Source organism: Syngnathus floridae, chromosome 5 (assembly GCF_059516105.1).
Source record: "Syngnathus floridae isolate MCC-2025c chromosome 5, RoL_Sflo_1.0, whole genome shotgun sequence".
In the NCBI taxonomy this organism is placed as follows: Eukaryota; Metazoa; Chordata; class Actinopteri; order Syngnathiformes; family Syngnathidae; genus Syngnathus; species Syngnathus floridae.
Genome location: NC_142417.1, coordinates 7,505,575 through 7,530,957, shown reverse-complemented (window position 1 = coordinate 7,530,957; position 25,383 = coordinate 7,505,575). Strand labels below are relative to the sequence as shown.

General features: G+C 44.4%; 3 protein-coding genes across 4 annotated transcripts in view; 1 reads left to right on the top strand and 2 right to left on the bottom strand.

Moving 5' to 3' along the window:
* The window catches only part of ccser1 (coiled-coil serine-rich protein 1), an 83,054-nt gene extending 58,988 nt beyond the window's left edge, over positions 1-24,066 (top strand). The window contains exon 11 of one of the 2 annotated variants that reach the window (XM_088377275.1): positions 19,734-24,066. In XM_088377275.1, coding sequence (XP_088233401.1) covers positions 19,734-20,357 — 624 coding nt within the window. In that variant the 3' untranslated portion in view covers positions 20,358-24,066. The remainder of the gene's footprint in view (positions 1-19,733) is intronic. The other variant, XM_088377277.1, reaches the window with a different exon arrangement.
* LOC148397847 (uncharacterized) lies at positions 1,790-4,894 on the bottom strand. Its single transcript, XM_088377278.1, has one exon. The coding sequence runs from the start codon at positions 4,757-4,759 to the stop codon at positions 2,327-2,329; it is 2,433 nt and encodes an 810-aa protein (XP_088233404.1). The 5' UTR covers positions 4,760-4,894; the 3' UTR covers positions 1,790-2,326.
* On the bottom strand, positions 4,894-11,195 carry LOC148397846 (uncharacterized). The gene is made up of 2 exons (XM_088377274.1): positions 9,139-11,195; positions 4,894-9,036 (listed from the first exon to the last, which is right to left on the bottom strand). Exons 1-2 carry the CDS (start codon positions 11,140-11,142, stop codon positions 4,906-4,908), a joined length of 6,135 nt encoding a protein of 2,044 aa, XP_088233400.1. The 5' UTR covers positions 11,143-11,195; the 3' UTR covers positions 4,894-4,905.
* Positions 24,067-25,383: the final 1,317 nt, after the last annotated feature.

Here is a 25,383-nt window from a genome sequence, read left to right as displayed (position 1 = left end):
TTATTGCGTGCTAACATCCCGTCAAAAAGAAATACAGACTCTTGGAAGTATCATATGTATTGGTACTGTGGTCATGGAATTTGTAGATTTATCTTAAATCTGGTCAAAACATGTAATTATTAGTAAAGTGATGTACTTGATTTGTTTAACTAGTATTCATTATAATGACTAATTATAATTTAGGATATATAGTGATGCTAATTTGAATCCAATTTTATTCAATTCAGGAAAGGGAAAAAAGGTGTCACACCGTTTGCTTTTCTTGAAGGTCACATGGCTTTACAATGTCCATTATGTCGGATGATACATGTCTCTATGATATCGTGTGTGTGAGCGTCATTGCGATCAATGCGTGTGACGAGAGGGGGTACAGCGGTTTATTTAACACTCGTGGGGCGTCGAGACCACATTCCCTCATCTTCATTACACCGTAAAGAGCATATTATATCACACGCCGGTAACATTTCAAGACAGCTGACATTCACACAAACGTACGCACACACTCACACATGTTCACTGATGAGTCCTCTGCTGACTCCATATTCGTTAGTCAGACAAAGTGTGACAGATTCCCTCAAATCTTTCCAAAGGTGCCTTTTCATGTGCAGGGGATGCCAACACCATCTGTAATGGTAATGAAAAAACAAAAGTCACGCAGAAACACAACGGTATTGTCGACACGAGACAATTTGCAGCAACATTTCAGTAAAAGGGGAAGAATAAAGTGGCATAAATATTAATGAACAATGCCGCACGAGTCGGCACACTGTGGTGGTGCCACCGGGTAAAGTTATAAAACTGCACTTGACGCAGGAGACTTGCCAACATGGAAGCTTCCTCTGAAGTGGATTCAGACACACTGTAAAACATGAAGTTTTCACTGTTTGTTGAACACCCAAGCACTTAGTAGGGGGTCCGCAGCTCACAACAACCTCTTCCAAAAGTGGCGGCCTCAACCTAAATTTGTAGTACAGTGTTGAAAATGTTTTTTTTTTTTTAACTGTAAATTTGGCAGGTTTTTGCTATTTTTTCATGAATCAAGCAGTTTGTTTTTTCATCCAATTTTTGTCATTTTTTTCTGGATGTATTTTTTTCCCTCATTTTTTAAACATTTTTTTCTCAGTTTTTTCCAGGTTGTCAGTTGCTATATTATTATTATTATTTAACATATTTTAAATGCTAGTTTTAATTTGTGACAGAATTCAAATATGGTATCAACTGATTTAATTACACCTATTTTTTTCTTTCTTAAATCCCTGAGAAAATGGGCCAGAAAAACCATGAAAGACCCCTGCCCGTCTAAAAAAAAAAAAATCCCACCTGATTCACTATTTGACATGTAACAATTCACTATGTATATTTAATAATTAACTGCCAACACTAAAAGCAAAGAAAGGAAAAGAGCACAATATCAGCTTGCTTGTATATCTCGTAAACAATGGTGTGTACCAAACTCAATATTTGCAAATAATTCATAATCAGTCATAATGATGCTACACGATATTTTGTTTCCTGTTACAAAGTAGCCCATACCATTAAATTCAAGGAGCTATACTGTATAGTATCTTTGCATGCCTAACACAGTGTCACGTAAATTCAATCCTCCATTTCTGGTTATTATTTTGCTTAAAAGAAACCTCATAGTTGTTAGGTTACGGATTCTAGTTATTGATCTGACTCCAAATTGCGATCAACACTTAACACATAAATTGCAATGTCCTAATCCACACACTGGCGCACCTAACAATTTTGCGAGTTCGTTCTGTCAAAGAGAAGACCAGTAGATCAATTAGACCAAATTTACCAATTATTTATTCCTGACAAAGCGCACTAATACAGGCCTGGGTCCCGGGTCCCTCACACTAAAACTCGTGCGTTTTTGTGACCACCAAAAGACGACACATTCTTCCGGGTTGCCCAGTTTTAAAGAAACACAATATGAATATTAAAGCATGCAAAATATTATGAGATGATTGGTGGATGGCCATCTCCTCCCCGTCCAGGTGTCGCTGAGGTCAGGCGGTTGGGTTTTCCCCTCGATGCCCAGTCCCATAGATGTGCTGTTGTTCTCCTTTCTCACCGACCTTGAGATTATCTCGTCCGGTACTCCCTGTCTGGGCCTATACACAACACTTCCAAGAAAACAAGTTCATGCAGTTTGCCTGCACATTCCTCGGCCCCCACCAATCCACACGAGCACTTCAATACTAGATATTAAGATGATTATAAGTTTAACACAACCTTAAAATATGTTTGCAAACTCCCAAAAGCACATTTCCCTTTATTCCCTCTCATGACCTCATTTATGAGGTCATCACCCGTTACCCTAGCAAACAGCCACCAGCGCGGTGTCGATCCTTCCTTCCCCCTGCGGCTCATGTTGAGTCAACAGGGTATATTGCCCCATCGGTGGCAACGGGCCAACGGTTTTCTCGATCAACCGGACAGTGAGTGATCTAATACATGGAATACAACAACAACCGCATAACATCATAATTGTAGTGAAAATAGCCACAGCAACAAGCACAGACATGATGAGCCCTTTCCAGTTTCCAAACGCTTTCATCCAATCAGACCAAATATCGGTGTGTACACCTGAATGATCTTTCATCTTTTTGTTCAGTGTCCTTAGTCCTTCCAACGCCCTGGTCAGTCGGCCCCCTGGTGCCGTGTTGTTTGGGATAAAAGTACAACATGCGTCACCAAACATTCCACATACACCATGTTCCTTAGCCAATAGCATGTCCAACGCAATTCTATTTTGGAACGCCATTAACGACGTTGCAGCCAATTGTTCATGAACTGCGGCGAATGATTCAGCTGTATAATTACCCAGTCGTTGGACATTGTAATGAACGTAATTAATACGGTCTACATTTTTATTGGGGGTGATCCATAGGAAGATACTTTCGAATCCCGAGGCCACTTGATTAGCGAGTTTATACTCATCTGGTACACCCCGGGGCACTCCTATAGCGTCAATATATGTTGGATCGTCGTCGTTCAACCACGGGGGCAAAACGTCTCTTTTGGCTCGCTTCAGGAGCTCCGCCAGTGGGAACTCCAGGTCCCAATTGAGATTCTGTATTTCAATGGGGACAACCACCACAGGCATTATCAAAGACACGAGGGCACAGATACCTGATGCGTTCTTCGGCAAGCGATCATATAATTTGTCATCACCACACCACAACCAGATGTCTGCACGAGAGAGAGGAGAGGTTACATTCAGTGACAAATTGACTTTGCACCATGTGGGATCTATTGTCCCAATACTCATGCCGGTTCCGTTTAACTTTAAACATGTCATATTTTGTTGAGTCACATGGTTGTCAAAAATGGGCTTTCTTTTTTCCAAGCCTACGACTGGGAAAATATCCTCATAAATCAAACAATTACCACTAGTAGTGGGCTGGGTCAACACCTGTAAGATACAAGATGATTCTACTGCCGCTGGTACAATTTTCAACACTACTCTTGCCTTAAGACAGACCACACAATCTTCACCAGTAGTATTAGCAGCTTGTTCTGCCATCAAAAGCCAATTATTATTTATAGCAGTGACTCCCGTGGTGATCCTAAACCAATCATCTACGCTCCTGACTGCTTTTGCGAGGATTCGAGGGTTTGTCGAGGGACTCAAGGATATTTCTTGTTCGGCATCCTCACCTTGACATAGGAACACCTGCCAATACGGGTATCCATACATATATATGTTTAACTGGAAACCCCAGCATCCAATTGTGCGGCTTCCCAAATGTAAATCGTGCGAAGTATTAACCCACAAGGTGATGCCTGTCTGTGTTTTGTCCCCTTTTATCATTTGCTGATGTTGTTTCGCTTGAACACTAGTCCCCCATGATTTATACCAATCTTTGGTGTCCCATACCAAATTTTTCCAACCCCTGTTTACCAACTCATTGGTCAAATACCAATCATAATCCCGATAATTTTGTCCTCTAATCTGCCCGTTTACCAAACTATCAAACGGTATGGTAATTTGTACTGTCACATTTTTAGGGATGCAAACCTGGATCCCCCATTTGAATGATTGAACCGGTTCGCAGAGCCCGCGGTGTGTCTGAGTGACCCCAGTCACCACTTGTCTTTTGGACCGGATGTTTAAATGGTACTCAGACACATTGTAATATGCTGTGGGGCACCCTGTTCCATTACAGTACCACAATGGTTCCTTGATTGGGGCGGGGTTTTTCAATTTATCGTTCAACCTCCCTTTACTTACCTCCACCGCCATCTGCGTCATCTGAGTGGATAATTGTATGCCATGACTCTCCAATGCCCTCTCAACCGAGAACAAACCAAACTCATTCTCTGAGCATTGAGAATAAAACAACCACATTTCTCCATATGTTAACTTCTTTTGTCCATGACACGAAGCAACAACAAACTGTCCATCTTCTTTACATTGGTAAATACATGTCCCTTCTCTATCGGGTGGGGCTAAATCCAATACTTTCTTTACTTGTTGAATTTGGTTGCTCCACACCCTTCTCTGGTACTTTTCCAATTTGTCATGTAAGGTTTGGTTGGTCTCTGTCCAATTAGACAACGTGACATACGTTTGCCAATTTTTGCTGTCACATCTCTGTCTCAAACCTTCCTGTTCCTCTCGTGAGAGCTCTTCTGTTGTGTTCACCTCAGCTTCATAGACTACTTTTCCTCTGCATCGGTATTGTCTGTTGGTGGGTGAATTTTGAATTTGGGACGTTTTCTGCTGGATGGTCTCATCAATTGTCATCAATGCCCACACAAAAAGACAACTCACACATAGCACTCCTACTAAAAATAATTCTGAAAATTCCCAAAAACCTTTCCTTTTCCGTATTGTTCCTTCTGTTCCCCCCCCTTTGGCCGGGTCCGGGACACGGCCAAACAGGAATACCTTCATCCTGACGGAACAAACTCTGGGGCCGGACGGAGTTGTGAGTAGTGATACCACCGGCGTCCTTTGAAGTCGAGCTGGGCCGCGTGAGACGTCCTGGCCAAGACACGAAAGGGGCCCTTCCACCGGGGGTCCGTCCACTTTCTGGAGATGACTCGGACGTACACGTACGGCGTGAGCTGTTTCTCCGCCGACACGCCTTCCTCCGCCGCAGCCGCAGCGGATTTCTCTCCAATCTGTGCAGAAACACTGGACACCAAAGCAGACAAATAGGACCAGTATGCTGCATGAGACAAATTTGGTACCGCAACATCCTCTGGTGGGACGAGCGTCGTTGCTGGTCCCGGCATTAGACGACCCGTCATCAATTCAAATGGTGCGAATCCAGTGCGCCTGTTAACGGATTGCCGCACAGACAACAAGGCAAGCGGGAGCGCTTGGAGCCAATTCATTGTCGTTTGAGCCATAATTTTGGCTAATTTCTCCTTCAGTGTTCGATTCATACGTTCAACTCCGCCCTGACTCTGAGGATGGTAGACACAGCCGAATCGATGCTTCAACCCCAAAATTGATTCTACCTTGGCCAAGGCTTTGTTGTTAAAGTGTGTACCATTGTCAGAGCGGATCAGGGCCGGGAAACCATGCGTGGGGATGTAATGGGTGATCAAAGCCTTGATCACAGCAGTAGAATCTTCTTTTGAGCACGGATATGCCTCAGGCCAGCCTGAGTAAGCGTCAACCATCACAAGCAAAAAGCGTTTCCCATTCACTCTTGTACTCATGTCGGTAAAATCAATGATCACCTCTGCCCCCGGCCACGGGGCCGGCTGAAACAGGCCGGGCTTTGGCTTCAACGTAGGGCGTGCATTGAACGTCTGGCAGGACTCACAATCCGCAACGAAATTCCAGACCACGTCCGAGAGTCTGGGATGCCACCAACTCCGGAGATGGATCATCATGGCATGGTGGCCCACATGGGAAGGTGTGTGTGCTTGTGCCAGGACCTCTGCCATTAGCCTTCCTTCCGGAAGAGCGGGCTGGCCTTTGGGTCCTACCCACAAGCCATCTGATCGTTTGACAGCCTTTGCTGCCAGCCAGACTGATTTTTGTTGCGGGGACGTGGCATCCTGGGCGGCACACAGATCGGCATGTGAAAGCGACAGAGGCAAACAGGAGTCGGGGTGTTCCCCGTCCACAATCACTGGACCGTGGGACACCATCATGTCCGCTGCCCTGCCGTACCCGGCCGTCTGTTTGGCCAATTCATCAGCCGCTTGGTTTCCCCTGGCCACGAGGGTGTCAGCTTTAGAGTGACCAGGCACTTTGACAACGGCCACCTCGCTTGGGTATTTCAACGCCTCAAACAGCTGCAACATCAAGTCCTTGTGTGCAATCTCCGGGCCTCTGGCCGTTGTGAACCCGTTCTGTAGCCACCCTACCAGATCGATTAAGGCCGCCGACACCGCATAGGCAGAGTCAGAATAGATGGTCACGGCTTCCCCCTTACACTGCCGCAAGGCTAACACCAAGGCAAAGACTTCTGCCGCCTGGGCTGATGGGCGGGTGGTGAGCTTCATCACTTTAAGAGGCTGGAAGGAACCATCCCTCCACTCGACCGCAGCCGCGGCCGCATGGAGGGAGCCCTCTTTGTCTCTCCAACAGCAGCCATCAGTGAACACCACCCGACCGTGCCCGAGCGGAGTGGAATAGAGGTCAGGTCGGACTTTTGTCACTGTCTGGACCTTTAATGCACACTCATGTGGACCCACCAACAATTGATCCGCCATGTTCACTCCGGAATGGACATAGTTGACATTTGGAGCAGTCAATATTTTCAACAACCGTGTTTGTCGCAGCGGAGTCAACGTGAATGCCGCTGACGCGACAAATGAGGATACCGCATGATCAGTTAACACATAGATGGGATGTCCCATGACCGTGTGGGCTGTTTTGAGTAAGATCTTCGCCAGACCAGCAGCATATCTGGAACAGTCGGGTTGTCGTTGCTCAATGTTGTCCAAGGGGACGCTGCAATACATCAGCACTGCACGTCCATGCTGCATTTTCTGGTACAGAGCTCCATTCACAACTTTTCCTGAAACGGAGACATCTAAATGGAAGGGCAGGGTGTAATCAGGAGTGGCCAAAGCCGCAGCAGAGGCCAGCTCCTGCACCAGTGACACAAAGACTTCGGCAGCCTCCGGTGTCCAAACCAGGCAAGCCTTGAGATTCCTGGCCCCCTGTTCACGGATCAGGGCTCGGAGGACACCGGTTTTGTCGGCAAAGCAGGGTATGTAGTGTCTGCTATAGCCGCATAACCCCAAGAATGATAGCATCTCCTGGACAGTGGTGGGCCGTGGGTGACGGAGAATGGAGTTTCTATGCTCAGGCGACATGGCGAGGCCGCTAGGGGTCAACACTCGACCTAGAAAAGTGACCTGTTGGCGACAGCATTGCAGTTTCTTCCTTGACACCTTGAACCCTTTCTCTCCTAACCACAACAACACTTTCTTTGTTCCTGCAAGACACGCCTGCTCGTCTTTTGCTGCAATCAACAGATCATCAACATACTGCAACAACAAAGTGCCATCCGGCATTTGGCATGGTTCAAGGAGTTCCTTGAGGACCTGATTGAACAAACCTGGCGAGTTTTTGAATCCCTGCGGCATGCGAGTGTATTGCAGTTTCACTCCATTGTAGGTGAATGCGAACACGTGCCGCACTGAGGGGGAAAGCGGAAGGCAGAAGAAGGCATTGGCCAAATCAATCACTGTGAACCACTGGTAGGCAGGGTTCAATGACGCTAGGATCCGGTGCGGGTCCGGCACGGGAAGAACAGGAGTGATGGTGACATCGTTTACTGCTCTCAGATCATGTGCCATGCGCCATGTTTTCCCATCTGCTTTCCGCACTGGCCTCAGCGGGGTATTCCATTCGGAACACGACACTTCCAACACTCCTGCGTCCCAGAGGCCACACAGAGTGTCTTCCATGCCTTGGTCCGCCTCTTTCGGCCAACGATATTGAGGCCGTTTGATAGGCTGCGTCTCATCCATTTGGAGATCAATAGGGGCCACCGAATGACAAAACCCGACATCAAATGGACCCTGGGACCACAGTGTGTCGGGCAAGGCCGCCAGCATTACTTCAGCGTCCTCATGATCAGTTAACTCCCTACCGTGTGTGCGGGACACCAACATCATTTCCAGCAATCCTGTGTCTACCATGGTTTGTTTAATTTGGTATGCATTCTGAGACTCAGACCAGTACAAATTAGGAATGTGAGTTTTCCGCCAATCGGTCTGTTGCAACAACTGCTTGACCATTGAGCCCAATTGTCTGGCCTCGTGTCCTGGGGCAAGAGCCAGCGAAATGTGTGGCACCCCTTTCTCTGTCATTTTGAACCACTGCATTTGTTCATATGTCAATTCAGTTGCCGCTGCGACTCCCTCTTTACCAATCAAAATGCATGATGAAGTTAAATCCCACATGTGCCCTTCAATTTCTTCAAACAAATCCCGATATACATCATCACTTTTTCGGTCATAATATAGAGTGCAATGCAAAGGATCAACAGGTGGGTGGTATGGCGCCAGTGAGCAGATCCAAGGCTTCCACAGTAGGTAGGTCGAGAACACACCGCCACCAGCAGGGGTCTCTGGCTCCAGCCTGGCCCAGTAGATGGTTGCAGTTTCTGCTTCTGCCGGTAGGGGCGCCATCAGCCACTGACCATGTTGTTGTAGCTGCTGTGAGCACTGGATGCTGATGCCATCTGGAAATTGAATAATCACTCCCTCTGGCCCACACAGAATTCTGGCTTGAACGGCTGACAGCAAGTCCCTTCCCATCAAATTGATCGGAGTGTCTGTGGAATGGATGTATTTGTGCCACAGTCTACACCCTGTCCGGGTGATCACAGTTTCAAGTGGTTTGGTGAAAGGCAGAGTACGTGGTTGTCCCGAGAAGCCGACTAAAGTCGTTGTTTTCTTTGACAGTGAGGATACAGGAAGGGCAGTGTTTATTGATGAATAAGTTGCTCCCGTGTCCACCAGCATCTTCACAGGTTTTCCTTCCACTGTCACATGAAGCATTGGCTCCGCCGGGCCACTGCTTTCCTGGCTCCCCGGGCAGCCCTATTCAAATTGTCCACACCAGAGATCATCATGTTGGTAGTACTGACCTCCGTGCGTTTGTGGCTGTTGCCAGGGCCGTCCACCGGATGGAGCTGTTCCTGCCTGTTGCATCGGCGCCCCGGGTTGGTATGGCGGGCCTCCGGCTGGGCGGGTGGCTCCGCGTGGTCGATACTGTGGACATTCTTTTGCCCAGTGATCGGTTTCGCCGCAGATGAAACATGCGTTTGTTGAATGGGGCTTGTATGTTGCCCTCCCCGGGTAAGCAGGTGCACTCCCTCCCCGGCCTCTGTATCCGCCCCGGAACTGGCCTCTTCCGCGCCCCACCACCTGAGGAGCCTGTGACATTTGCATTTCCTTTTTCTGTGATTTAGACTGTTTAGCTTCACCATGCATTTTTGCCAACTGTAATTTCAACAACTGTTTAGATAATGCGTCTGTCTCGTTTTCAACTTTAGCTTGTGACTCAGTGAACATTCTGCAGTGATGCAAAAGATGACGTTTAAATCGTTCTTCGGCACAAACCAGAATGTCAGGATCTGACATTAGCTGCTTCTTCACATCTGGTGGAAGTCCGTCCAGCAGCGCCGTTCGGAAGAGCACCTCTGCCTCGTGCGTGAGAGCCGGATGTCGACCTGTGGTTTCAATCCAACTCTCCACACATGTTACATAATGTTGTGCAGGTGACATTTTCACATCATAAGGAAACATAGTGGGGGCCAGATCGGTGGGTTGTGGGAAAGTCAATTTAATGTTTTCAAACAGGGGCGCTGCTACTTGTGGCAAGGGCACCTCCCTCCCCAGTCTCGCTGTGCCTGCTGCTTCCTCAATTGCCTGCAATTGCACTAGAGAGCATGCTCCTGCCAACATCTGGCGCATGTCACCGAGTGTACAGCTCTGCCCACTCATCAGAGCTAAAAATTTGTTCAGCCACACCTTGCCTCCTCTGTGAAGTGGGGGCATCTTTTCCATCATCGCGGTCACATCACGGAGCACCATGGGCTCGTAGTGCTGACCGCCCGATGTGGTCACCAGCGGACACATCAATTCATTTTTCTGCACCTCGGCCTGTGTCATCTGTCCCTGACCACTCCGCAAATTATATTTTCTCCGTGTCTCTCTCTCTCCCTGTCTGCACTTCTTTCTACTGTCCTGATTCGCGCACTCCAACATTTTTCTCTGTTGCATCACAACATCATCTTCTTCCTCACCCTCGCTGCTTTCCCACTGTGGACGCTCTTGCTGTCTTCGCGCGCTCTTCGCGTCTTCTCGTCTCCCTTTCTCCGTTGCCCATTTTAACATCTGCGTCTCCTGTCTACGCTGCTCATCGGCTTGATCAATTTTCTTTTTTAGCGCCTCATTCTCGGCCGTAAGTCTATGCCAGCTTTCTCCTTTCGTCACATTGGACGGTTGAGGGCTAGGACCGGGGGTGGAGGTGTCCACGCGGGATGTGTCCCCCTCCCGGGCACGTCGCCTCTCTTTATTTACTGCTTGTTCAATCAACTGTACAATACTCTGATCCGCCCTTTCGCCTTCGCCCTCGACATCCACTACCATCCTGCCACCCAGCGTCACCACCGGAGCCATTACTCCGGGGTCGCCGTACGGCGGCGGTCCAACATAGCTCACTCCGAGGGTGGGGGCACTCGGGTGTGTCACATCATGCAAAGATGGATAAATGCCCTTGTATTCATTTCTTTCCTCGTCTATTTTCACCGCTTTCTCTACCTCCTCTGCTTTTCTCACATTAACAACACTTTCTACGGGCAGTTTCTTCTGAGTGGCAAAAATGGCTGTTGCAGCTGTCGCAAAATTGTGCAAGGAGCGTCGCTCTTCCTCATTCTCCCTAATGTGCTTCTCGAGCACCTTCCGCTTACGCCAGCCGGCGCCTTTTTTCTCGTCCTCTAAGGCGAGCTTTCTTTTCAGCACCCCAGTCTCTTTTTGCTGCAACTGCCGTGCCAGGCGTTCCATGTCCCAAGCTGTTGGGAAGCCCTTAAACAATTTGTCACCTTCCAATTTCGCGAAGACTTTTCGGTGTCTCATTCGCTCCTTCGCCACTCTCTTTCGGTCAATGCCACTCACAATTTGCGCTTCCACATCAGCATACATTCTTTCAATCTCACTCCACTCATTCCTCTCAGCACACACACTGCTCTCATCACACAAACTCCCCTCAATTTGGTTGTTCATTTTGGATATTTTAGTGGTCTGATCTCTCACAGGAGGAACTGTTACCACCGGATATTTTTTGAGGAGGCCTCACTTCCCCTCGGGGATCTCTTTATTAACCCCAGCTATCTGAATACGATCGTCACCGTACCCTTGTCCGCCACGACGAAGCACTAGGTCCCTGACCTATCCGTAGTACGCGTAAGTCCCTGACTTTACCGTACACGTTACACACGTAAGTTCCAAACTTATTCACCGTATGTATCTTCACTTCATGCACACCTTATTTGATCTGAACAACAGTCTCCTCTTAAATTTCCTCTTTCAATTTGCAGAATTTCGACTTATAGTAACAGGTATTCTGCTTACCTTATCAGTGGTGAGCTCAGGGTTGAGGAGACGTCGTACCAGCTCAACGTTGTGCGCTTATTTCCAACGGTTCGCCGACCGGGAGACAATGTCCCTGACACTGTCCGGTGTCCTGGATGAAGACCACGAGTTGTCAATTACCCTTCTCTTGACATCACGTCCGCGGTCACCAAGAAATTGTTAGGTTACGGATTCTAGTTATTGATCTGACTCCAAATTGCGATCAACACTTAACACATAAATTGCAATGTCCTAATCCACACACTGGCGCACCTAACAATTTTGCGAGTTCGTTCTGTCAAAGAGAAGACCAGTAGATCAATTAGACCAAATTTACCAATTATTTATTCCTGACAAAGCGCACTAATACAGGCCTGGGTCCCGGGTCCCTCACACTAAAACTCGTGCGTTTTTGTGACCACCAAAAGACGACACATTCTTCCGGGTTGCCCAGTTTTAAAGAAACACAATATGAATATTAAAGCATGCAAAATATTATGAGATGATTGGTGGATGGCCATCTCCTCCCCGTCCAGGTGTCGCTGAGGTCAGGCGGTTGGGTTTTCCCCTCGATGCCCAGTCCCATAGATGTGCTGTTGTTCTCCTTTCTCACCGACCTTGAGATTATCTCGTCCGGTACTCCCTGTCTGGGCCTATACACAACACTTCCAAGAAAACAAGTTCATGCAGTTTGCCTGCACATTCCTCGGCCCCCACCAATCCACACGAGCACTTCAATACTAGATATTAAGATGATTATAAGTTTAACACAACCTTAAAATATGTTTGCAAACTCCCAAAAGCACATTTCCCTTTATAGTTAACCTCAGTTCGATTGCAAGCTTTCATTATGCAGACCGTTTAGAGGCGATAAGATTGAGTGTTGACTTTTACAAGTGTGGACTTGTTTGTGTTGTACTTGCAGAGTGGCTAAGATAATCCCACCCAGAAAAAAAAAGCCGTTAGCTAGTGTGCGATTTAAATACTGCCAAACTTGTGGGGTTGTCTGACGTACTGTATCTGCCAAAAACGAGGCTACAAATGGGCCGCCGTACAGAAACAATGACAATACCCATGTAGAATGTAGGCTAATGATCTCTGTGGCTCCTTCACGAGGAAGGATTCAATTATTCAGAACAAAAATAGTTCATTAAAACGTAATTAGAACAAAATAACTTTTGCAAACTCATTTGCCTCGCCCAGCCTCATTTGGAAAAAAAAAAAAACTCATTTGCTGGACTCATTCCAGGAGCAACAATGGCGGCTTGTCATAACGCCGGCTGAGCGTCTGCGTGTGTTTAGGCTCTCGAAAATTCTCGAGGAGTTTTTGTTCAAAAAGTTGCTTGCTGTTAATAATTAATTGTGTGATGTGTGGGTGACTTGTTTTGCCTCCTTTGGTGAATCACTATTTTAGATTTTGCTAAGAGACTTTGCACGGCAGCAACCAAATGATGGTTCACAATGTAGCTAGTCATTTTACTGAAATTAAACACATATATCCCAATTTTTTTAACAAAGACAGAAAACATAAGTCCCCATCACAATAACATTTCCTTTCACTGTCCTGGGAGTTCATCCTTTGACGCTATTTATAGATTTCCATAGCGCTGGGAAATAATGTTTATAAATTGTAATTATACGCAATTACTGATGCACATTTTTGAACATCAAAGTACTATTGCGAGTTCTGTAAAAAAAAACTGATGGCGTGGAATAATCTCGAGTAGCTAATTAATGATATAGCGCTGTACAGCGGGTTGAGCAGTTCGCACCGTAAGGTTTATTGGGTCTACATTCAAGTTGGAGATCAAACTGAAGTGGAATTTGAAAAGAAATCCAAAGGACCTTTGTGGAAAATATGTTGTGATTAAATAAAGTAACTAAGGTAGACTGAGCGGAACTAATAAGTCAAGAAAGACAAACGTGGACGAACCACATTGCGGGGCGAGTTGACCAGAACGCTAGACTTTGTTCAAGAGCTGTGTCCACATGAGATAAGATCGCCTCGAATACTTTGCATGGAACGTACGAGGTTGGGAACTGCTGTACGAATCAATTGGTTGAATGGTTATGACAATCCCTGAGCCAAACAATGCCTTGTGGGTGGAGGTAATAACGGAGTACTGGGCCATCTCGTCATGGAATCATCGGTGGTGTCTTGTCTGATTGTAGTTCTTTGCGTTTCGGGCCAAGTGGTAATTTTCTTGAAAACACGTGCTCTGCTCTGCAAGTACAAAAAGGGAACAAGATTAAACAGACTTTTTTTCTTTGCTCTGTCTATTTATTGGATGCCTGCTTTTATCACCATTCTCTGGTTTCCTAATTATTTTTCTTTTTCATCTTCAGTAACTCTGAGCTTTTTCACTTTGTCCTCCTCCATCTGACCATGTAGCCTACATGGCCTTCTGCTTTTGTTGGATTATTTAAGCATTTAGAGCCTTTCTCTTTTTGCCGCTTTGCCTTTTTGTCCTTCATATTCTCATATCGTTCCTCACCTCCTACTAGTACTTCACCCTCCACTTGTTCATTTTTCTTCTCGCCATCATCCCACTCACTTTGGGCAATGTCCAGGAAACATTTGCCCAAGCTGGTGGTCAATGATTTTTTTTTTTTCTTTCCACCATCATTGCACCCATGCACCTGTTGGGGTTTGTGCATCCAAGTGTCCCACCATATCGCCTTCCTGAGAAGCCTCTTAAAGATTTCCTGTTCTCGGGGTGACTCTGGCACAATGACTTGGCAGCCCACAACCTTCAGTATTACATTGGGCGATTCTAAAGCCTGTGGCCCAATACTTCACGTGCAATGACCCAAGATACTCAAATTGAGCTAAAGCCTCAGCAGCAGTAACTTAAAGGCAACATAATATGTATAAAACATTTTTGCAAGGAAACTCATATGGAGGTGCAGTCGCATTGTCGACTGTGAGGCAAGCATGCCAAACACTGTTCTGTCCTCCAAATACTTCAACTTCTTATTTTTTGAAACTTCATAGCGGCCTCTCCTTGTGTGTGGTCTCCAGACTGCACCAGTCTGCCATCCATCGTCCAGCTGTCAAGGTCTGCTCGGCCCTGGCACCCGCCGGCATTCTCATGCGCTGCATTACATAACCATGAAGAAAAAAAAAAATAGAAGTGGGACAAAATGAAGGGCGGTGGTGGGGAAGGTGTGAGATGAGTGAAGAACAGAGGTCAAGGGAGGGGAAAAGAAAAAAACAGGACGCAAGGTCTTCAGACATAGAGCAAGACTGGTGTCATGGACTTGTCCACTCAAAGTGCTTTGCATTCAATCTGGCATAGTTGGATTATTCATAGAAAATAAACACCCTCACACTTGACAGCATTTACACTCACCAGATTAATAATGCACCTATTCAGTTTAATTCAAACACTTTCAATAATAAAGAGTACATGTCATGCTTAAGTGAGTTACACCAATTACAGTTTCAGATTTTTGTATTTTTTTAAACTTAATCTGAATTTATTGTGTTGTCTATCACTAACCGATACTATCACATTAGTCAAATCCAAATTTTATTAAATATTCGTATGAAAAGCATAGCAGTATAAAACAATCAACTGGAAAAACAGCATGTCTGGCGCTCGCTGGTTCTTGTGCCGCATGACCACGTTTTCCACGCCACTGCACAAACTCCTTTATTACACCCTAACCTTGAACTATCCATATGTCAAGATGCTCGTAAACTGAGGACCTCATGTAATAGTAACATAAAATCACCCACTCATGTAATGTAGGTGACACACGTATGGTAGCTAACTAGTCTGCAGTTAGCTGTTTAGTGCTACAAACTAACATCAGTCTTTACTCCGTGCTTCTTGTCAAAGAGCACCAACAGATGGATTATGAGGGATGCTGTCACCTAACCAATATGCAGCCAGCATAGATCTTTGCTCAGTGCTCTTTCCATGTCAAGGAGTGCAACACAACTAACAGATAGATTCAAATGATTGACACCTGTCATGAAAGATCCAAATTACAGTTTTTGTTCACAAAAAGTTAATCAATGTCGCTGGCTGATACTCCGATCGAACCAATAGAAATGGGGACAAATCTTAGCTCAGTTGAATAGAAGCACCCCTGGCTAAAGCCAAACTGAATTTTACTTTCTGGACCTGGATTTGACACCTCTGAGTATTTGATTCCTCTATTATGGATTGACACCTCTGAGTATTTGTTTCCTCTATTATGGAATTTCTGTGACATCTCACTTAAAAATAAAACGAGAGTCAGAGAGGTAATGGGAGTGAGAAAATGTTATTGCGGCAGCAGGAAAGAAAAGCTATCGAAAATATGAAACATTACACCCTAAAAAGCTTTATGCGGTAGGTGAAGAGCAGCAGGACAACGGGGAGGATGTTGCCAAAGGCTGTTGTCCTCCTAAGGGGCGTGTTTACTGAGGTAAACCAACAAGTTGTTGAAAAAGCATGTGTGTTATGGCCTTGAGACAGCTGGCGCGCTCGCTTTCTCAGCCTTTATTTGATTGTTTGCAAGCAAATGGATGAGGAAGATATTCTGGGTGTCTGCAGGCATTCATCGACGATTCTAGGCCGTGTTGTTCCATTCTCGTTTTGATGCCCAAGTCAAATAAAAAAAAAAAGGCCTGACCTTATTTGTCACCAATTAAACGAGCCTCTTCCAAAGTCTGTTACAGTCAGTCTTTCTTCATTTCGTTGTCCTCATTAAGTTCACAAGAGGAAGACTCATTGCTAGCCGACTGCTGGATCATATTTGATAGTGTTTATTCATTAAATTTTATCGGGATTGTATTTAATCTTACGCTGGTAAAAAAAAAAAAAGTGTCTGCACTGTAACGATCCCAACTGCTGTCTAAGGAAGAACAACATGTTCAACTCTGATAGTCAGCATCGAAATTGTATTTCAGAACATTCTCAGCTCATTAAAATGAACAACAGCAATTGATTCATTTGCGGTTTACTTGATCAATGAAACATCATCAAATGTAACAACGGGGTTTTTAGCATTTCCTCTACTTATTTGATTTAAACTTTTTTCATGAAGGCAACAATTAAATAGTCAGCAATTATATTAGACTAAACTTTTCTCCTTTTATCTCGGTGAGGACTTCTTAATTTTTTGGTGTCCAATGTGTTTTTTGGGTCCTCATTACGATTCTGCTCCTCCGTGGGGTATTGGATCCTGGTGTGTGATTGATGACTATGCTGTTTTGATTTCACTGCCCCCCCACCCTCGGTGTGCATAACACATACAGTGTGTGTGCGTGTGTGTTTAAAAGTCATTAAAATGCTGTGAGACGGAAGGCTTTTGAGAGTCTTGAGGAGCCCTTGTCCATTTGCACCCTGAGTACGCAACACCGTGATTTATCCAGGTCCACTTGTGGACACACACAGGGCGTCAATATTTGAGAGGCGTGTACTTGGGAGAGGACACCTGAGTTTGTAAATCAGCTCTTCTGTTTTTCTTTTTTTTTTTTTCCCCTACCGTCTGTTGCTCTCATCGCGTTTTATCTACGTCTTTGATCACCTTCTTGCCAATCTGTCAGCCCTCTCCTGTCCCCTCCATCCTTTGACTCCATTTGTTTATGCCTTGCTTTTCATTGCGCTTGACCTTTTGCTTCGTCTCCATCTGTCGCCGCCTATTATGCACACACACATACACGCTGCTATACCACAAGGTCTCACTTTTGCGATCAGGAATGCATCTTATTTCTGCAACACCTGTCCCAACCTAATTTGTCCCATAATTTTGTATAAATCTGGAAAAACAAATGATGTTGTTGTGTCTTTAGTCAAGCCAGTGCACGATAGACTGCTTGCTTCTATGCCTTGTTAGAGTCACGCCAAATGAAAAATAAAACTAAATTAATTTGGCAGCTCGCACGTTTTAGTCATCCCTAAATTTGTGTCAGTAGTCAAAACAGTTCTTGAGGTTTGCTGAAAAGTTTTGTAGAACTCAAGAATAAAAGAAGACTCCTCCCGTAACCAAAACATGTTTGCTCTCGTTAGATTTAGCCCCAATTAAGCCATCTCGCATGAACCAATAGCCCGGTGTTGTCACAATTCCCTCGTGTGGTTTCAGCACCCCCCCCCCAACAATCCTCGCTCATGAAGGATCGGTCTGCACTCGTCTTAACGAGGCAAATAAGTTGGAGGGAAGTCTTGCTGCGTGCGGCCACTCACCGGGACGCATTAGTAAGCACCAGACGCTCATCAGCGAGTCCAAAGTGCCTTTGTTAGTCTAACGTCTAGCAATTAATGGACATGAAAAGAAATGGAGGGAGCCATTTGGGTAAGGAAAGTAGTCCGGGGTCATTTGAAGGAAACACTTTGCTTTGACTGGAAATTTGAGAACAGTTGAGTATGAATGATGACACTTGAACTTTGCGCTTTGTTTGCTAAAATATGCATAAACAGCTGGAGACATATTGATGCAGTGTCTTTCGTGTGTGATTTGCTATTGAATTAAACCCTAGAAAAGATTTTAAAAAATATATCTGACTGGTTCAACATGGCATGTGAAGTTGTGCTTAAATGTGACTGATTACGGCCAAATTATCCTCATGGGTCAAAATAAGGAAAATTGATACATTCAGAGAGTCTTGCACCTATTTCCCTTTTAATTGATATTCAATATGAGGAGGTCCGTCAAAAATTTATGTTATTAGAGCAATTTTAATGATGAACAGCTGGTGCTACTTGCGTCCTTTTTTTGGTCGATAAGGTCAAATTACCGCAATAGGAAATATAAAAGGGTTATTTGCCATGTGGAGTGGCCTGTGACAAGAACGTTTTTTGATAATTTATCTTTATTATCATATACGGAATGCAGTTGGCCCCAAAACCAATTAAAGTCATGCAAGATATGTGACATTATACTTTTCTGTACTGACAATATGTCTTTAATTAAGCTAATGCGTATGCTATTTGCCGCTTGTTGAACTGAAAAAGAAAAATAAAACTTTTCCCACAAAACTTTAGTGGAATTACCAACAAAAAGCCATTAACAAGCTGTTGCAGGATTATTTCCCTAACTAGACTTTTTATTCAGTACAAACCGCATTGCCTTCAAAGCTGTCATTTTATCAAAGTTTACAATTGCACTGTGTGATGTAAATTAGACTTGCACACCGTGTACCAAACTGCAAGCCTGTATTCCCATCTGGCCTTTCAAAAGTGGCCCATGCAGTGCAGACAAAAGAAAAGTAAACATACACCAACAAAATCAAATAAAATTGACTATTTTGCCTCTCTAGTTTCGCTTAACACTTTCAGAGACCTTGTTCCTCTCAAAACTGTGACTGTGTTTCAATATGACGCTGGGGAACAATTGGCATTTTAATGGCCCGTACATTTCTTTACAAATCGATGGTGTTTTGATTCATTTCAACGTGGGAAGTTGAATTCATGAGGAAATTGAGTAACAAGCTCCAAATGACCACTGTATTAAATCTTGGTTGGATGTGAATTTTTGCAGTGTAGTGTGCGAGGGAAGAGCGAGGGAGGGTAGCTGTGATCCACAAGGGGGAGGCGTGCAGTCAAGTGTGAAAGGAGAACAGGTGGCTTCTGTTTCTGCCATCCAGCTTTATTTGCCCTCCTCCCCGCCGCGTCCTGGGAGCCGCTTTGCGACTCTGTGCAAACCTTGCGGCCTGCTCGTTTTTTCGGGTTCACGTGCGCGTGCCAGTGCGAGTGTGTGTTCTTTAGTGAGCAGGGTTCCGCTTGGTTTAGAAACAATTAGAACAAGCTGCAGGAGCCCAGAGAGCCCCAGTTCTCCAAATGTCACCCAATTAACAGTCGACGGCAAACACGCGAGCAGCGAGCTCCCTCCCGCTCTAATTGTGGCGCCTCTCTTTGGGAGACGCTGACTCATCACGCACTTGTGAAGAAGATGTGTAACAAAAATGGTTGTTTTTGGACAAGACCATGTATGATAGGCACAATGTTGCATGTTTGCCATCTTGATGCGACTCTATTTTTAGTATAAGTGGGACAGCAGCTCTGGTGCTCCTCAGAAGACCTTGTATAGAAATTTGTGACACAGTGAAGCAGCGTGTGGTTCATTCCTCAAGGTTATTTTGAAAATACTGTTCCAAGGAAGGTTGAAAATCTAATGTAATGACAGAACAGCCATATGTAACGTCTGTTTTTTTCTATATTTTCTTTTAGGCCAACAACCATCCAGGGCGGTTGTCAGGACTAGGCAGCAGCAGCAGCAGCAGCCAGCCCCTAAAGGAGCGAAGGGCAGTGCGGGCCGGGGGTGCACAGCCCCCTCCACTGCTCGCAGGGGACCTCGCTAATGTCTCCCAGCTCCCACCAGCTCTTGGTTCAGCTAGGGAGGAGAATCACTGCCACCCCCCTACTGGTGGCCCGAATACGGCCCAGCATTCTTCCATCGCCGTCGCCCAGCCTCAGCTTCCCCGCGCGATACCATTTTTGACGAGCGGGCAGCCCGAGAGAGTGTCGTCCTCCTCCGAATCCATAAGCGGAAGCTTGGCATCTCGCAAAGGGGAGTCTCACCACCCCAGCCTCATCCCCCGAGCGGTGGGCACCTCCTCGTCCAGCCTCTATGGCCTGGCCAGCAGGGAGAACGTCTCGTCTTCAGGCCTCCCCTCCCCCCCGACTCCTTCCTCCACTTCCTCGTCCTCCTCCTCTTCCTCACCCTTCACGGGACGCCTGGGGCAACCGCCCCGGGGCCCGCTGTCCCTGCACAGCTACTCTCGTAAAAACGTCTTCCTCCAGCACTCCCTGCACACCGCTGACCTCCAGGCGCTCACGCAGAGAGACACTTGATCGCCAGCGGACATTTTGTTTCCTCTTTTCACAAAGCCGTAGAAGAGAACAAGAAACGATGCACAAATTCAACAGAATGCTCCACACAATTCTCTTGGATGTATCTTCACTGACATTTTGTTTACGCTCACGACACACAACGCCTCTTTCGTTGCTCATCTCCCAAAGTCAACAAGAAAGATAACAATTGGGACAAAAAAAATAAATCACCTGACACACCGACACACACAGACACACACAGACACACACAACACTTGCAGATGCTCTTCCCGTGAAGTCGGAAAAGAAAACAAGAAATAGAGCCACGTGGATCAACCTTAGCTGACAATTTGTTCATCCAGGCACACACACAGACACACACACACACACACACACGGGTGGTCCTCTTTAATGAAATTGCAAAAGAAAACAAGGCACATTGGCAAAATTCACTTGAAAACAACCATGCAAAAGTCCTCGATGAAACTTCTCTGACATTTTGTTCAAATACTCTCACACAAAGATGCACTCATGCACGCACACACACACACACACACACACACACACCATGTGTCAGAGCTCCCACATGGTGTCATGTCGACAGTTTAGATGTGCTTACTCCCACGTGTGCACCCTACAAAGTACACACAAAAACCTACAGTCATCCTCATAGACAGCTAACGGGAAACGAGATGAACCTCAACCTGAAATGGTGTTTTTTTTTTCTCTGAATGTTATGATTATGATTTCAAATCCTTGATTTGAACCTTTCTGCTGCTGGATGCAATGGGGACTGACTGTCGCACGTGCTTTGCAGGGATACTCGCCAATGCTGCCAAAATGAACGCATCACTTCCTGCACACCTTCCTCCCTTCCCTCCCTCCCTCCTTTCCCTCCCTCCCTCCCTCCATCCATCCATCCATCCATCCATCCATCCATCCATCCATCCATCCATCCATCCATCCATCCATCCATCCATCCATCCATCCGTTCGTCCGTCCGTCCGTCCGTCTCCTTCCTTCCATTCATCCGGTGTGTGCTCGGTGGTGACGTTTAAAGGGACAATTAACAGGTGAGCTTCATAAGTCTGTTTAACAAAATTCAGCTGCTAAATTATTCAAAAAGGGAACTTCACGTCTACGACCTATGTGAGCTTTCTATCCATATTTTTAAATTTGAACCTACAAATGCTGAGAATAGACAATGCACAGAGGTCTCTGTTTGTCAGACCCGACTTAAAAACTGAATCGGTGATTTTGTACAATCTATTATGATTTTAGTACAGCTTTAGCATGGGGAAGTGATAGTCGATTAGCTTCCTAACTTACGCACAAATTAGAGTTTCGTCATCAAGGTTGGGATGGAGGACTTAACCAAAATCATCCCTGGTGTGAAAAGGGTTCCCCATCCCCCATCTAAACTCCTAAAACCTACAGGATTGCTTTTTATTTTTAAGCTAGGGGCAGCACGTTGGTAAAGAGGTTATCATGTCTGCCTCACAATTCTGAAGTTTTGGGTTGAATCCCTCCTGTGTGGAATTTGCATGTTATCCCAAAGGTTGCGTGATTTTACTACAACTCACACCCCCTTTTAAAAAAGAAAAAAACATGCATGTTATATCCATTGAAGGCTTTAAATGATCCATTAATGTGAATGCGAATGCTTGTTTGTCTATACAGGATGTACCCTGCTAATGGCTGACTATCAGTCCACAGTGTAACGGTGCAAGGATACATTCTCATATTTAAAATTCCAATTATTCATTTGAAAATATTGAAACATTTACGACAGAAAGCGGGAAAAAAAAAAATGAAGATACTGAAAACTTGCATGTATCACCTCATTGGTGTGATCATTTTAAAACGCAAGCACTTCAAGGATGTCAGAAATTGTAGAAAATGAGCACTTTTGTACATTTTGAATTCAAGTGTAGATAAAGTTGATCAACTCAGTTGTCCTAAAATGATTAAGACATTTGTCATGAACATTTTATTTATATTTGCATTATTAAAGGTGCTCCCAAAGTGAGGTTGACCAATGGTTGCACTGTATTTGTGGTATAAGCGTAGTCACGTAGGTTTTGTGCTTTTCCACAAAATCTAATTGGGTTTCTAAAAGAGGTCACATCCAATTGTTTTGTCCCCAACTTAAAACCTCGTTAGTATGGATCCATTTTTACATTAAGAGTCAGAGTAAAAGGTTACACACAAGGTTGCTGCTGCCAGCTATTTTGGCTGGATGGTGTTTTTATTGCTGCTGGGTGCCAGATACCCGCCCCTTCCCGCCTCGCCCCCTTTTACCTCAACCCCTTCTCTGACTTCAAACCTCAATCTTGCTAATCACACTCAGCTTTATTCCAACCTACCGTATTGACATTCCATCTCATTGAAGACTCAACATTCTCACGTCACAATTTTATTTGTATTTTATTTTTCATTGCCTTATTTATGTTTACCGCCATAGGGAATACAATGAACAATCACGCGGTGGAACGGACATGAAGAACTCTGATGTTCCTAATATGAATGAAAAAAAAATCTAATATATTATTTGAGCTTTTGATAATCAGCTTATGCTGATATTGAATGTTTTTTTTCTCCTTGTAAATTTTTCTTCTGGAATCAACGTTTGATTTGTAAATGGACTGTACATGTACATACAGTATGATTCTTATGTGAACGTGTGAACAAACATATCCGTCCACCGGCCAACTAGAGTAGACATCACCATTCAAAAAAAAAAAAAAAAAAAAATACAATCAATACAAATAATAGTGTATGTACTCGCACTTCTGAAGGCCTTTGCACTTTAGCTCAGTGCGACCTCAAAACACTCAGTACATTAAAACATAAAGCTATAAAAGTTTGGAAATGTGCATTTTAAAGATTGTCAATACTTTTTACCTGCAAGTATTTTACTATTGGAAAGTATTTTTTGTATTCCCGTTTGAAATGACATCCCATGCCCGCCATTCAATTCACAAAAGTCTCACAGCGGTGTGCCCTGCCCGACTGGAATGCCTCTTTATTTCCCTTTGAATTGAGTCCCATTTGGAAGCACTATTGAGTGGATTATGTCTTGCTTGTCAAACACTGCTGTGGGTTGGAATTAGTCCCACTTCTACTAAAGCAAGGTGATCAGCACGCATGGCACGGATGCCATCCCACAGCACCGTTTGACTAGCATCACACACAGTATTCAATTGAGATGATATTTCAGTGAAGGAACGTGCATGTTATGATCACACTGCTGTGGAGTGGCAAAATGGAGAACGTCCTCCTGGTCATGCACCGCATCATTTCAAAGGGAAATGTATAGATATTTTTTCTCCTGAGAAGCTGTGGGATGAGCAACACAAGTGCCATCCCACAGAGGTGTGTGACCAGCATGGCTTTCTCAATATTTAAAATAAAACTGGCTTTCCAATAGTTTAATGTTTATAGGCAAGAAGCATAATGAAAACAAAGATTTCTAAACCTTTTGTTGTATGTTTTCTTTCAGCTGCTACATTCCATTTGATGTTGAATTGCGGGTCTTTTAAACATATGATACATGCGTGTCTGTTTAACGTCATGGTTAATTCTTACAAAATGATCAGGTTTATTTAATTATATTATATTTTTTGGGACTTGTTTTTGGCACCATCAATGTTTTGTCACAAGATTTTTGCTTCGCTCTCTTTGTTCTGATTAATATTTAAAGCCATTAAATCAATGAAAAACACTTGAACTAATTTGACTTTAATTCAATTATTTATATAGATCATATATAAATATATATCATATCTGAATATATATATCATATCCAAATATATATATATATATATATATATATATATATTTATATATGATTTATGGTGTTAGATGTTATGACAAGCACATTAATAAATGTGATTCACCAGAAGAACAACCTTGAGGCATCAGACTTCAGGATTTATTTTGCTGCGTCGGCCCTGTCTGCTGCCATGTCGTCATGCAGCAGCTGGACACTTCAATGGGTACACCTCATAGTCACATACACATTGTCTATTAATACCAATACATGTTGACAGTTTTCAATGCATGCATGTAAAACATTTATTTGTCTACTCATATACAAAGTAAAATTGCCTCTTCTATCGTAAACATTCACACTAAAATATTTTTGACCATTCACACATGCACGTGTGCAAATGCATGACTGTCCATTCACACACGAACGAAAATGCCTCTCCATTCAGACGTACAGTACGATGACCGTTGATGTTAGAGGTGAATAAGTCACAATTAATTGATCATTAAATCAGTGACCAACGTTTATGATTATCCATCTACCAACGTATGTTGAGTTTTTGTGCTCCTGATGAATTTAAACCTAAGTACGCCTAGTCATCGACTGTATGAGTGCCCTATATTGATTTTGAAGGGTACAACACTGTCACTTGTCAATTTCCTTGACTTGATTTCAAAGGAACAATACGTTTGTTAAGCTGCCAGACTTCTCGGTCCGAATAGTGCCTCAATCTTTCGTCTTTTGTGCGATGACTAGCTTGCAGCACCCAGGGCGTAAAAGGTAATGTGCGTGTGTGTTATGTGTATGTGTCACAACTTTCATTTATTTGCCTCTCCATTCCACTTGACTACGCGGGCTGGCTGCACTCCTAAACAGTTGTGTCACTGTGACACCTGAGCAGTGTGTATGCAAGTGTGTGTCTGTGACACAAACACACACACACACATGCTGTCACTGAGGCATTTCTCTAAATCACTGTAGATGTTTGGCATTAACTGTTGTCCCCCACCATCTACATCATGTCATTATTCCTCCATTTATCCATTTTGTTTTTCATACCAACTACATTTTGTCAAAAAGCTAGATGCGGTCATCCTTGGGAATACTAAAGCTGAATCGAGTCGAGTATATAGGTTATATAAATATTCATGTCGCATATATACATTGCAAGGTCCAACCTGAGTAATGACCCAGTCACATGTAATGAGTTGGTATATTTGCTAGTTTTCCTTTGTCTGGATCTCTTTTATTCCCTGAAAAAAAATCACCTATTCA